The 14,748-nt window shown below is 43.0% G+C and overlaps 1 protein-coding gene across 2 annotated transcripts in view; it reads right to left on the bottom strand.

The window, feature by feature from the left end:
• Positions 1–745: 745 nt before the first annotated feature.
• LOC115068913 overlaps positions 746–14,748 on the bottom strand; it is an 86,299-nt gene continuing 72,296 nt past the window's right edge. Inside the window, exon 6 of one of the 2 annotated variants that reach the window (XM_029560045.1) lies at positions 746–2,066. In XM_029560045.1, the coding sequence (XP_029415905.1) occupies positions 1,824–2,066 (243 nt within the window). In that variant the 3' untranslated portion in view covers positions 746–1,823. Of the gene's footprint in view, positions 2,067–10,718; positions 11,126–14,748 lie in introns of those variants that run through there. The other variant, XM_029560047.1, reaches the window with a different exon arrangement.

Here is a 14,748-nt window from a genome sequence, read left to right as displayed (position 1 = left end):
CCTTTAGGTTGAAGGACCTCCTAAGCTGTGCTCATTCAGAGTTCAACGCCATGTCCTCTAGGGAAGGTATGTTCCAACAGGTTTGCAACAATGCTACAACTTAAAATGTGTAGCATATCAAAAAAGAAAGAAAAAATCACAGACAAAGCCACCCGTTTATCCCAACCCAGAGATCATTGGTCATGGTGTAAACTTAGCCTCCAAAAGATGGTAATAAAAATGTTCTGGTATGAATTGCTTCCATCCAGTGTCTTCAGCAGCAGTCAGAAAAAAACTGGTGGCCTTCTCTAATTCAATTGTCTATTTGGCTGTACATTCTGAAACCAATTCTCAAAGGGAATTCCCACATAGAATTTCTAGGGACCACCCACCCTCCTTTAAACCCACAGGGGATCATGTAATATCTGGAACTCTCCCTCAAAGGCAATTAAATCAGGGTTTAGAAGGATCTGGACTCCATTTCCTAGGCTGCCGCCAGAACAAAGTCAAGGGAATCAAGAAAATTATAGTTCAACTATTAGCCACTATATTTTCTGCTTCTTGATCATTTGCCCTTTTATGCATCCTACTGGTGGGGCACTTACTATCTGCTCAATCCGATATTAGGCAAAGGACCAGCCTGATGGAAGGAATAGACTGTCTCACTGACCCGCATTTAATGTGAACACAGGTTGCTCTGTTAGTTGTAAAGGATGGAAAACCAACACAAACTTATTTAAATGAATAAAGAGATTTACTGGGTAACTGCAAAGGTCAGGTGTGGCTGGACTCAGGTACATTAATGATATAATCAAGAGTCATTGTTATTTCATCAAAACTCCAACATATTTGAATATTTTTCTGATCTCTAAGTCAATTAGAATAGACTCAAGTTTGAGATGGGCTACCTGGTGAGATCTGGATCATGTGATATCACCTGGACCTTTTAAGTTCCAAGACCAGGAAAAGAACCATTTCTCAAAGTAAGGGTATTAATCCAGAAAAATTAGGGAAATGCTTGCAGGAGGCAAAGAAAACAGATGTCTGATGTGGAACATGGCAAGTCCTAGAGCTCTGAGCAGAGCCATTGCCCAGCTGATTCTGAAGATTCCATCATGGCAGTAACTGAAGTTCCACCGTATCATCCCTCACACTCTTTTTCCATCATCTTGCTTAATGTCATTGCGTCCAAGAACATATAAGAAACCTTAGTTCTGAGTCAACATTTCAAAAGGCCAGTTCAACAAAAAAGCTTGTTTTCTAAAGTGCTAGCTCACCTCCAAGACATCAAGGCAAGCAATGTTTTTGGAGGTGCTATTACCACCATAAGGACCCTGAGTATGAAACTCCATACTAAAGGCCTTTGCTGTACCTGACCTCACAACCTAACTTACTCAGTGAGCATAATAAACTACTCTGAAAGCCCTTGAAAAGGATGTTAAAGTAGTTCATCTGCTCTCATGTCCTTATTCTAACTTTTCTCCAAATTTAAGCCATCTTTTCTTATTCTCTTTTAGCAAAATTGCATGTTTCTACCCAGAGAAGCAAAGTTTGTTGTTGTTAGTCTTGCTCCCTGCCCCCCTTTGTACTAACTTCAACTATTATTTGATGTCTTCAAGCATTGAGGGTGAGAAATATATAATTATAAAAACAAGTAATGATTCAAAGGTCTTACTACCAAGGTTCTCTGGATGATTGTTTAGGTCAGAAAAACAGTCTTGCTAGAGGATGGAGATGATCACACACAATGGAGAATGAAAACAAGGAACTGAGATCATGGAGCAGGGTAAAGCCAACTCAAACAGCAGGATGAAGTGCCATGCTCACATGAGGCAGAAAGGCCCTCAGGTGGGACAAGAGACCACAGGGTGGCAATGCTGGTAACTCAGCTCTATCCCTGCAGCCTCCACTTTCCCAAGATAAGCTTTAATAAACAAAGCAGGCCATGAGCTAGAAGAGCCGTGTGCACTCAGAGTTAGCAGGAACCCCCAGGACTTAGTTCTTCTGTTTCCATCATCAGATCGGCTGAATCTCAGGAAAGATTTTGAAGATGTGTGGTGGTGTTCTTCAAGCATCCCTGAGCCTTCCTAGAAATTATAGGGAAAAAAAAGTCATTATAGAAAAAAAAATCATTTAATTTGTAAAAGGTAAATTTGAAAAAGTTTTCATAATTCAACATTTCAGATAACTGGAGTCATACTGTCCCCAGAATCTCCCCTCCTCCTTGAGAGGAGCAGAACAAAATGCATAATGTAAACAAGTCTGCCCATGGCCTAGAGATCAAGCCTGACCTCAGAGACACACTTTTTAAAGGTCATTATGTTCTAAAAGGTTGTTTCTACATGACCCTAACATAGCCAGTTAAATAATGGAAAATTCAGCCAAATCTCCTGATTGTTTTATCATGAAAGTCCAGTTCTAAAGATAGACATAAAACATTCACTTCAGGAAAATTCCATTTGGTTCAGCAAGGACTTCTTCAGCATGTGGAGAGTGCTATGCTATGCTAGTGTCTGCAAGAAATGGAAAGGTTTGTGCTCCAATTCCCACCTGTAAGTGGCTCTTAATGAAATCATTTTGATTAAGCACAAATGTTGGGGAAGGCAGAGAATAGTCAATGAGACAAAACTGCAGAGACATGCGTACCCCCAGCTCTAACACAAATCAGACAGATCGAAGGGACTCTGAAAAGCACTTTGGGTTGGGGGATTTTTTTTTCCATTTCCACCTGAAAGTCCATTAGACTGTTACTGTAGAAAGAACTGAAACTTTATTTATGAAGGAGAAACCATGCTCTGCCCAGAGGGGTATTTCCATCCCGTGGTAGCAGAAGATGGAAAGGAAAAATAGGTTGGGAAAACACTAGAAGAAAATACCATCCATTATCAGAAACAGCATGAGTCCCAGCAAGATGAGAATGGGGGTGCTGGGGTTGGGGAGGGAGCTGTGTGGGTGATGTGGAGGAGGTAAGGGAAGATGAGGAAAAGAGATTGGGGGAGATCCTTAGAAAAGCCCAAAGGAGAGTTAAATGTTTGAGTCCTGTGGAGAATGTGGCTTGGCAGAGCAGGGAAGACTATTCCCAGGCTGGGAGAGTAGAGTGTAAAGAGGTAGAGAATGTGGTGTGGATCACACTCATCCCCACCACCCCCATCACATCTTCCCAAGGCTGTAGAAATCCAAGGTTGCTCTGTCTAGTGTGTCCTTTTTCTCACCCTGCTCTGTATCAGGGGGAAGAGCAACAAAGGCTTGGAAGCCAAGCCCCCAATTTCATGACCATGTCCAGTTGGGGGGAGAAAATCACAAAACCTAATTGCCGCTCTGAATAGCGTTTGTCAGATTTTCCCATGAGGTATTAGAGGGAACTGAGTGCAAGTGGTCACAGGGTCGCTGGGTTTAACATCCAGCCTGGCTCTAGGTTCCCACATTACTCTACTCCTGGCAAGTGAAACTGCCTGACCTCAAGCAGTAGTCTCAGCCCCAGGCCAAACCCAGAGACCAGTCCTGGTTTCTGGCACTGGGGAGCTCTTGGTTTATTCTTGTTCTCTTGCTATTAGATGACGAGCTCCTGGTCCCCAATAACCAAGTTCTTACCTATTTCTTTTCTCTTTTAAAAATATTTTTATTGAGCTTTTGTGCATTTCATATCAAACTTAGACCCCCTCCCCCATTCGTGCCCCCTATATCTCCCCCCACAGGATTTCATGCATTCTATCATATATGCTAAGTCCCATCTGGTCAAGCATTTGTACCCAGATGTCCCTCAGTACATGTTCATCCACTGGAGTCTAGTCAGCCTATCTAGAGTCACTCCCTTAAAGATCTACTCTCCCTCACCCGGCAGCAGTCAGTTGCTAATAGCTAGTAGGTTAGGATTGGGACCTGCTGCCCATTTCCCCAGTTCTATGCTGGATTTTTGTCTGATTAAGTCGGCATGGATCTTGTGCATGCTGTCACCATTGTTGCAAGTTTATATGAACAAGTTCCCAGAGACCTGAAATCCTCTGTTTCCTTATGTTCATGCACCAACCTTGGCTCTTACCGTCTTTCCACCCCGTCTTCCACAATGGTCCCTGAGCCACAGCAGAGCAGGAGGTGGAGAGAATACTAATGCATTCTTACCTGTTTATTTTATTTTTTTTTTGGTCTTTTTGAGACAGGGTCTCCTTGTAGCCCCAGCTGTCCTGGAACTCACTATGTAGACCAGGCTGGCCTAGAACTCACAAAGATCCACCTGCCTCTGCCTCCCAAGTGCTGGGATTAAAGGCATGTGCCACCACACCCGGCCTTACCTGCTTCTTGACTGAGCTGGTCTTAAGTCTTGGATTCCTCCCAGGCTTGTTTCCTGGTTTCTCTGAAGAGTCTTCCTTAGAGCAGACTCAGAAGCAGAGGGTGTTCTGACAGTCCCATCACATTACTTCTGAGGCCAGCTTTCTGCTATTTGGCTTTTCCCTTGGACCTCCAAAAATGAAGGTGTCACTCCTGCCTAAAATGACACTCCGGACCTTGCTGTCAGTGTCCTCCTCAGCCAACACTGTTCCTGCCTTTTGGTCCTTTACAGTAACCATACCCTAAGATTCATCAAGTTGTATCTCTGGATGTTCATTCTGTCTTATTCCCTATTGAGATCTTTCAGTTTACCAGGGGTTCAATACATTGCTTGGTTTTGCCCATTGCCCACAGTGATAACATTGTGCTTTGCATTTTGCAGACTTGATCACTATTGCACCAAACTCTCCTAACTTGGACACCAGATTGAAAAAACACCATGCTTGATTGACTAAAAACCCATTTTTTAGGAATATGATCTTTCTCATGTAGCCTCCAAAACCTTTCTAAATTTTCACTCCAAAATTCACTGATTCTCTGATCTTATTTTTTTCTTTCATATTGAAGTGAGCTGAATGATTGTTTTAAATGCCTGACATTTTTTGTTATCCCTTATAAAGGGGAGGAATAAGAACTCCTAGAGCCTCATAGCTCTTTTAGGTCAGAAAGGAAATCTGAGAGATGTGTAGGAAGGAAGGTGCAAGGCATCACCCAGTGGTTCTGTCATCATCACCATCACCACCACCATCATCATCGTCATCATCATCATCAGGTGGCTTATATAATTGCATTCTCTTGACCGTGAGATGGACCCTGGAATACAGAATACAGAAACAATGATGGAGTTGACCTCTGAAATTAGATTACAAAAAAGCTGTGGGTATATTGTATGTTGTTGCCTTTTCTCTTGTTTGCTCTCATAAAAGCCAGATTCCACCACAGGAGATGCCTTTGGAGATGTCCATATGGCACAGAACTGAAGGAGATGCTGGTCACCAGTCAGTGAAGGATGGAGGTCTGTAATCCAACAGTCCACAAAGAACTGAATGCTTCTAATAGTGTGGGCAGGAGATGGAGTGGCTCTTAAAGATGACTCTTCAGCTCCCGCAGGCATCTTATTTGCATCTCATAGAAAATTTTAAGAAGAGGCATCAGGTAAGACAAGTCTAGATTCCTCACCCACAGGAGTAAGAGATAATAAATGTCAGTTGTTTAAGTATATAGCTTTCAGGATAATATGTTATGTATCAATAGATATCTAAAAGAGGTCTGAGAAACTTAGAGACGAGGAAAGCAGAAAAATTTAGTTATAATTTAGATAATTTTCACTTACTCTAAATCTTACAGTTCCCTATTTGCCTAAATTAAAAGAAAAGACACACCAATTTCATCGATAAAAGCCTAGTGTGGGGCCCTCTCGGTGCCCAGCACTGTGACTGATGCTGTGGGGAATGTCGAATTGCCTCTCCAAACCTTGGAGAATGAAGAACAACCAGAAGATGCAATCTTGGCATCACCACTGTATCACTAGTTTCCTTTTCTCCCAAGTTCATGAAAACTATGACAAATAGTGTAAAAGAAAAGCAGGACATTTTATGTGAATATCAACTTTCTGGCTTGTCTATAAATACGAGGATATCTGTCCACCCAGGCCCATACGCCCAAATGCTCATACCTTGACTACTGTCTAGCACACAGTAGGTTCTTTCTCCCTCTCTTGCTCAGACTTATGCTGCTTATTCTGCTCAGTTCCTACCCAGCCCCTTCCTCCCTTTAAACCCGGAACATGAGATCAATCTCCTTTTCTCCTTCTTGAATCTGTACTCTGACCTTTGCCTGAATAAATGCTTCCAGTTTGCATACAATCCTTCTGTCCCTCTCTCTCTCTGATTCTTTTTGAAATACAGAGCTCTTCATGCCTTTAGAGGCCACTGTGACCTCAAAGAGAAAGTCCTGATTCTGTACCTCCAGGAAAACCTCTAGGTAAAACCCAAGAGTTGCTTCATGAAAAGTATTCAATATCTACTCCCTGGCTTTCTCACCATTCTGAACAGGGATGATGCAATCATTTGGGGGGCCTTGTAAAGTTTTTGCAAATAAGTACTTTTCTACTCTTGACCTTTACATTGTTGGAATCCTGGAGGGACACCAGCCATTCTCTGTCTTATCTCAGACACTAGGCTCAGTTGGGATGTGCCAGTGAGCAAAGGAAACTGAGTCATCTCTTCCAGAGCTTTGAACCACCTGGTAAATTCAGGACTCCTAGACTGTTGGAGTCACTGTAGCAAACTGGTCAATGTGATCTTCTCAGTCTCTTCTACACATAGGATCTATAATGCACTTCACACCAAGACAGTCCTCTTCTTTTCCCTTCTTCTGCCATCCTATTCTTGCTCATGGCTACAGAGGTCTAACCTAACAGATACCAGATGAACACTAAGGTGACCAGAGGCGGTGGGATGAAGTTACAGGAATGGTTTGTCTCCTCTGCTTCTCTGAAGAGATTCCTTAAAAATTTGTCCCAGAGGAATTTGTAATCCAAGCTCTCAGAGGCCATGGAAGAGGGGAGAGGGAAAGAGACATGCAACTTCTTCTGGATGTTGCTGGGCCAAGGTCTCTGAGGATAACGTATCCTGTCCTCGTGCGTGTTTGACTTGCTCATGGTCTGGCTCTGGCCTCAGAAGAATGGTTCTCAACCAGCAGACTCTAGAAGAAGCAGAGATTGCAGCCTGGGACGGTCTTGGCTGGGGCCTCAGCCATGACCTCAAGCCCTTTAGCTGCACCTGAGTACACATTTCTAGGGGAAATATGTTCTCCATGGAAGAATGGCTGTTCTGGCCCAGGGGGCCCTGTGAGATCACTCCAGCTGCTCTAAACTAATGACACACCACACATGCACACACACAGTTTTTTTTTATTGCATTCACCCTCTGACCTACTAAATTGACCTTTCTTATATAATTTTCTCATCTGCTTACCTAAAATGCTTCCATACTGAATTTGCTGAGCATCCTACACATTTGTGAAAGCCCACAGGCAAGCTAAACTCATTTCCACACCAGCTTCGCACCTGAACATAAACAAAGTGCCCAGGGCTCAAAATCTTTCCTGACAAAGACTTCCCTGTCACCAAGAGAAGATCCGCCATTCCCTCCACTCCACCTCACTCTTTGTCCTTCTCTCCCTGTCTCTGGAACTTCTGCTTCCAGTGAAGTTAGATCTAAAAGTGCAGAAAGTGGGGAGGATGTTTCACGTCTTCTCAAAAGAACAATCCCAGTTCATCGGAGCACACAATGTTCATACCCCAGGCTTCTGTATAGGGTTTGCTGGTTCCAGAGCTCACATTCCCTCCCTCTGTCCCTCCCTCCTTCCTTTCCTGCCTCCCTCTTTCTCTCCTTCCTTCCTGCCCTCTCCCTTTCTCTGTCCCTCTGTCCCTCCTTCCCTCTTTCTGTCTGCATTCCTCCCTACCTCCCTTTCCCTCTGTCCTCTCCCTGTCTCTCTCTTCCTCTCTCTCCTCTGTCTGCCTTCTCTCTTTCCCTCTCCCTTCTTCCCTCTCTTCCTCTCTCTATTTCCCCTTCTCCCCCACCCCTTGTTTCTTTAAGCCACGGCCTAGAGGTAAAAAAGAGTAGTTTGAATTAGATGCCAATCATATAATAAAATCAACTGATTTCTTTTTAATTTTTGTCCTTGAACATTGTTATAATTTAAAAGCCCTTTATTTTAAGGGACTTTGTGACATTTGGCTTTGCCTAAACTCTGGCTTCCAGACCATCCCATGCATGTGCATAAGCATGCACCTTCCTTAGGAGCCATTTGCTGTTTATTTTACCATATCATTTAATGATTAACGAAAACTTGCCTGGAGAAAATGCTTATCCAGATTTAGATCTAAACACTGATCTCTCTACACCAGTCAAGGTTCAATTGAAAAGAATGAAAACCACACTTGAGCGACTCAAACAGAAGGATTTCAGGACAGGGAATTAGTTTCCTAGGCAATGGAGTTGTTAAGAAGATGAACAGAAGACAATGAGACTAACCAGAGGCTACCAACAGCAGGACACAGCTGCAAGGACAAAGGAAAAGATGAAGCCATCAGAACCCAGTAGATGGGGTCATCAGGCAGGAGCTGGCAGCACGCATACCTGCCTGGCAGAATTGGGAATCCACTAAACAGCAGCTGCTACAGGAGACCCATGTAAGGTTGGGAAAAGGAGTAAGATATAATACAGCCCTGGCTGGACTCTATTGGGAGACAGCTGACCTGGCTGGACTCTATTGGGAGACAGCTGACCTGGGAGCCTGGAAAACGCCGTCTGAAAGTAGTCAACCCTAAGCCCAGCACAGGAGTGTGAGACACACCACTGAAGACAGAAATGGACCCATACATGCTCTTCTTTCCACCCCTCCACTATGTCCTCACTACCAGCGATCCTACCCATCCAGACAAACAACAGGACCAGGATCTGAGGTTGGGATGGCCAGGAATGGTTCACTGATCAAGGTCACATCCAAATTCATCCCTGTCAAGCTGTGGCTAGGACCTAGTAAAGGCACTGAGTCCCAGGCAGAACATCAAATATCACAACCCACATCAAAGAACAGATAAACTAAAGGTGGGCTAGAAATATGATTTTACATGGTGGCACAGGATGCTGGCCCCTGTGGTACCATGAACAGTGAGTGACTTGCCAAGTAAGATGATGCACGGAAAGAGAACATATGTTGGGGGATCTCTCTGGATCACCCTTGAAGGAGCCTTTCAAACTTCACTTGCTAAACATGTACCCCGTGCGTCCACCTCCCTCTCCCCATAGAAGACACCATGCCTGTAGAGACAGAAGCTCTGTTTAGGAAGGCTCATAAATAATCCACTCTCATGATGAAACTCAATAAATCACAGCTAAATCCTCCATTTGGCAACATGTTTCCATCTTAATTATAACTGTATTACTGCTTGTGTTACCAAACATATATTTCACTACCCTTGAAAATCAGAAAGAGGAGCAAACAAGAGAGAAGCAAAAATATAACATAAACAGAAGAATGGAAAATTACCCCTGCAAAGTATAATGGTTAAACAATGACTAAGGAGGCTGTGATATGCATCAACACAGATCCACAAGTGTAAACAGTGTGGTGGGAAGGAAGAGAGTGGGATGAACTAGACAGAGACGGGAATGAGGCAGAGGCAGAGATTCCTCTCCCTGGGGTGGGGTCAGGGCAAAAGTGCTATTAGGAGGATGGCAAGGATTAGGTCTTTTTATGTTGGTCTGGGAAGGCCTGGGTGGGCGGGCAGGAGAAAAGCCAGGCAGCACTGAAGGCTGCCTTGATTTGTGACCTTGTTCCATCTCACGCTATCAACTGAAACCCATGATTTGCTGCCCTAGGACCTCACTTTTCCCCCTGCTTGTAAAATGAGATAATTAACACAGCAAGACACTGTTCTGGGTGCTGGAGATCCACAGCTTAGGAGAAATATCCAACTTGTTCTGAAGAAGTTTGTATTCAGCAAATAGGAAAAGATAACACCGATTACCAAATGAGCATGGCATTATAGTGTCCCGGAATGCCAGAATAAAAAGTATGGCTGAGAAAGTGTTATGGTTTGATGGTGAAATGTCCCCAGAGATTCATGCTTTTTGAGCACTTTGTCCCCAGATGGTGAAGTTAGTTGTCTGGGAATGTTTGAAACCTTTGTGAGGGGAACCTCACTAGCGGAAGTAGATCGCAGGGGTCCGGTTGTTATAAACCAACCTCACTTCCTGTCCACTCTCTGCTTCTTGCCTGCCAATGTCATGTGACCAGCACCAACCCAGTCCAGCCAACACCCCTTCCCTTCCACACTGGAAGGAGAGAGAACAAACAAGAGTATAAATTGCTTCATACAGAATTAACAGGAAAGATCTCACCAAAATGTGGGAAGACATGTCTGGAGAGGTATTCTAGGAGAGGGCTGACAAAGGCAAATGCTGTGAAGCCTGTGAAGTTGCTTTATGGACATAAATAAAGGACTAGCATAGCCCTAGCATACAGTAAGCACTTCATCCATGCCTGAGCTTATTTTTTAAATCATAAAGGAGGTATCTATACAACAGCTTTGCTAAAGGTTGACCAGCAAGAATGGTGATATGTGACTCCCCTCAACTTTGACCCCCTTTTCTTCCCCTATTCCATATCACCTTCCTTTGTTTATGAAGATAGTGCTCTCAGATTTCAGTTGGCCACAAAATACAACAGGACACAAGATAACCCAAACCACTAGATCACCCAAAGTGTCTGGGCACACTTCAACAGACAATTTTGTGCAAAGTATTTATTTGTTTACCTATGTTGCATTTATTCTGGTATAAACAGGATGATTGTGTGGTGTAGAAGCTGGCATCAGATGCTATGTGTTCAGCTCCTGGGCATGTGATATCAGACAAGTCCAATCACCCTGAGCTCATAGGGTTGTTAGGAGGATCAAAGGGAAGATTGACCCTGGGCGCCTTTTGTGAGCCATCACATCGCATTGGATCATTGCTGTCTGAGGAATGCTGAGTCTTCTGAGCTCACAGCCACCACGATGTGGTGGGACAAGGCCCACCCATGGTTTGGATGACTAGGAAACACAAGCCTGAGACCAATACTTGCCCCAAGGAAGTCACAAAGCCAATCAGAATCCCAAAGGGACTCTTCTGTTTTCAATATTCTTTGAGATGAGAGTCGATGGCATTTGTTTAGGTTGGCATTGAAAGAGAATCATTCTGTTGTGAATCCAAGTTGCTTACAAAAATGTTGATGACGCCTCCAACAATCTGATTAATCCAGGCACACACTGCAGGAGGGAGAATGGGAGAGATTTATCTGTCTTCTAAACACTGTACAATTAAAGCTGTAAGCAAATCGTGGCTTCACAGGACATTTACTACAGTGTGAAGACTAAGAGGGCTGTCAGATGCTGCAACTAAGATTCTCTAGGAAGAGATTCATGGAGACAGATGTGCTTATTCATATCCTCCATTACTTTAGGATCACTGAATTTTAAGACCAGAAAGAGAGAAAGAGGTATCTGCAAGTGAACTTTTTTATATACTAGGGCTAAAAAGACCACCAAAAGTTATAGAAAGGATCATGGGATCTCTACCCAAATGGCTAGTAAGATTCCAGACTATCATTGAACATGAAGAGGAAGGGACTGAAATTCAATTTATTACTATCATTACTAATTACTGCAAGAAAGAACAGAGAAGGACAACGAGGGTTCGTTTAGAATTCCTAGGTCAGGTTGGATTAGCTCAGCCACCCACATGCTTGTCACTGTCAGAGGTTCAAAGAGTGGTTCCACTGGTACTGACAGTGCTGTGAGGGTGTGCCCCACACAAGCTTGATATCCTGCCAGTAGGGTTAGGAGCAGACACTGGAACAGAAAAGAAAACTTCAAGCCTCCCAAGAATAAAGCTTTTAAGAATCCCGAAGCCTCTCCATGGCCTCTGAAGATGTATGCTCTTGGATTCCTGCAACTCTTAGGCTGATATCTAGTCTCCTTTCTATTGGTCAGATAGGAGAGATTCTTCTATCACAAGCTTAAACTTTCACATAAGTAAGTACTGGACTGTTTTTCAGGAAGTGAGAAAAATATGATGGCCATGAACATGATGCTCTGACTACACTCAAGATCAAGTACAGTCAGAGCTAGCTGCACTGGAGAGGCAACATGGCCTGTACAATGTACCTGCCCTGATTATGTTCCTTTGAAGGAGGTCTGTGTCATCTAGCCCTTTCCTATGGCCTACCTTTCCACCATCTCAGGAACATATCTATAAGACAATAGATGGGCAGGTGGCAGTTTTAGTAAATGTGGGTTTTCTGAATTACTTTCTGAGAAGAAAGAATAGGGAAAAGAAAGAAGATTGAAGTGAAATAGGGAGGAAGGACAGGGGAGGAAAGGTTAGGATAACAGAAATAAGAAATACATTGCATGATTTGCATAAGAATGTAAGTTTAGGGCTAGAGAGACAGCTCAGCACTTAAGAGCACTGGTTGCTCTTGCAGAGGACCTGAGTTCAATTCCCAGCACTGATATGGCAGCTAATAACCACCGGTAACTCCAGCTCCAATGCCCTCTTCCGGCCTCCATGGGCACTGCATGACTCACATACATACAGGAAATAGAGATAAGATAAGAATAATATTTTTAAAAAGAATGCAAACCTAGAAATTTGAACTGCATATAAATTCTGTCTTAGTTCCTAATTTTTTTTGAAATTTTACTCCAGGTATGAATTTTAAAAATAGGAAGAAATAGAAGGGGAGGGAAAGAGAGGAGGGGAGAGGAAGGAGGAGGGGAGGGGAGGGGAGGAAGGAGGAGAGGAGGGGAGAGGAAATCCCCATAGTCAAGTGAGTAATTACAACTAGAACATCATGCCTCCTTAGTAACCTTCCCAGGTTGTCACTTTCTTTGTCTCTGTTGTTTGTCTACTCATCTCTTTCCAGTTCTGTCCTCAAGTCTAAGAGGAACCTGACATACTGAGCCAGATGTCCACAGAACTCATACACATTTTGGACCTTCCTAAAGACTACGCACTTTTGACTCTTGAGTGGGATGATCAGATATTTGCTATCAGGAGATTTTATTGGATTTCTGTAAAATACTTAGCCATACTGGGAAAGAAAGATTCCCAACCTAAAATCTCTGCTTCTTGAGTACAGTGTCTCCAATTGCCCATGTTTGGTGGTCTGCTGGGCACTCATAGCATGAAATATAAGAGCCCACAAGCCTGGGCAGGTGAGCTTTGGGTTTCTGGAAGACCTTCACTGGAAACAAGTGCTTAAGATGAACTTGACAAATAAGCAGGAAAACACTATCTATAGATATCTGTACTTAACACAACTCTTGGGTTTAGAGGTCTGTGCTGAAGTTATTGTTTTGAGGGAAGATAAAAATTTGGACAAGGATGACTTACTGTGATGGATAATTTCAATTATCATCTTGATAGGATTAATAAATCCTTATGGCACTGGTGAGACATACTGTTGGGTGTGTGTATAAGAGCATTTTCCAGGGTGGATTAATCAGTATGGATTTAGGACACACCCTAAATGTAGGTGGTACCATCCCATGGGCTGGGGTCCCATACAGAAAAAAAAAAGAAACAAAAGAGAAAGGGTGCAGGGCACTAGCACTTGGTTTCCTGCTTCGTGACTGAAGACGCAATGTGACATCTACCTCATGCTTTGCTACCACGCCTTTAGCATCACGGTGGAGGATACCCTCAAACCATGAGCCAACATAAACTCTGCCTTCCTGAAGTTTTGTTTGTCATGTATTTTGTCACAGCAAGGAGCAAAGTAACTAATACACCTTTTCAAAGTACACTTCCCTGGGTGCTGTCTTTGAGACTCTAAGGACTTCCCCCTATGATTTGTATCAGCATTATTCAAGGGCTATCACCTCATATCATGTGGCCCAGGTCAGAGAGTCACTATTCCAAGAAATACACATAACAAGGCCAGGTCCTTAGTTACCTAAGGCAGACATACAGATAATAAAGAATTTTGGGAAGGGATAGATGACAGAAGAAAACTGTTGATTGAGTTAATATTGATATGTCTCCTAGCTTAAATGTATGGAACAGGCAGTGTCTACTAGTTATGAGTAAATCAAATTGAGCTCACTGCATAGTCAAAATTGTTTTGTTTTTAAGTAATTATTCACCTCGGAAACTAATGAATAATCATGGACAAAATATCAAATAATTTGAGATTCAACCCAAGTCTATAGCATTTCAGGAAATTAAAAAACTTATCTGGCTGAGTTTATGGATAATCATCACACAAATAGACTTTGGAGTTCATGGAGCTCTTAAGCACATTCTTTTAAGTAAGCGAACCCTCAAGGAATCAGCTGCACTTAGGGGTCAAGGTTGGAGGATAACTTCAGGGCAAGTGCCAGGACTGCAATGCTGACCACCTTACTTGCATCAGGAATTAGATAAATTATAAATCTTGCAGTGCCTCGGTCCCTATACCTTTAAAATGTGGAGAATACCAGTACTTAGTTCATACAGTTATTGAGAGGATTAAATAAGATTATCCATGCAAAGTGTTTTGGAGTAAATGCCTAGCATATGGAAAGCACTGAATCAGGTTACATATATACATGTAATATATGATATTAATGGCTCAGCTTTTAGCCAGGATATGGCTGACAGAACTGGCCCAGATTTTTGTAAAAGGCCAATGTGGCCTATGTCTTGGAGGTGGGTTATGGGTTAAATAGATTTGCTCAGAGACTACCTATGTCTTAGGATGAGTTAGGAAACAATGAGACAATGACAAATCCTGGTATGTGAGGCCAAGTCATCTGGTGCTATGATTTAGTTACTTGACGTGATACTAAGTTTCTTGATGTGTAAAATGACGGTCATAGCTTCTACTTTTTGAAGAGACTGGAAAATG

Source organism: Nannospalax galili, unplaced genomic scaffold (genome assembly GCF_000622305.1).
Source record: "Nannospalax galili isolate Female #2095 unplaced genomic scaffold, S.galili_v1.0 scaffold127, whole genome shotgun sequence".
NCBI lineage: Eukaryota > Metazoa > Chordata > Mammalia > Rodentia > Spalacidae > Nannospalax > Nannospalax galili.
Note: the sequence above shows the minus strand (reverse complement) of the source record. Positions and strands in the feature narration are given on the sequence as shown.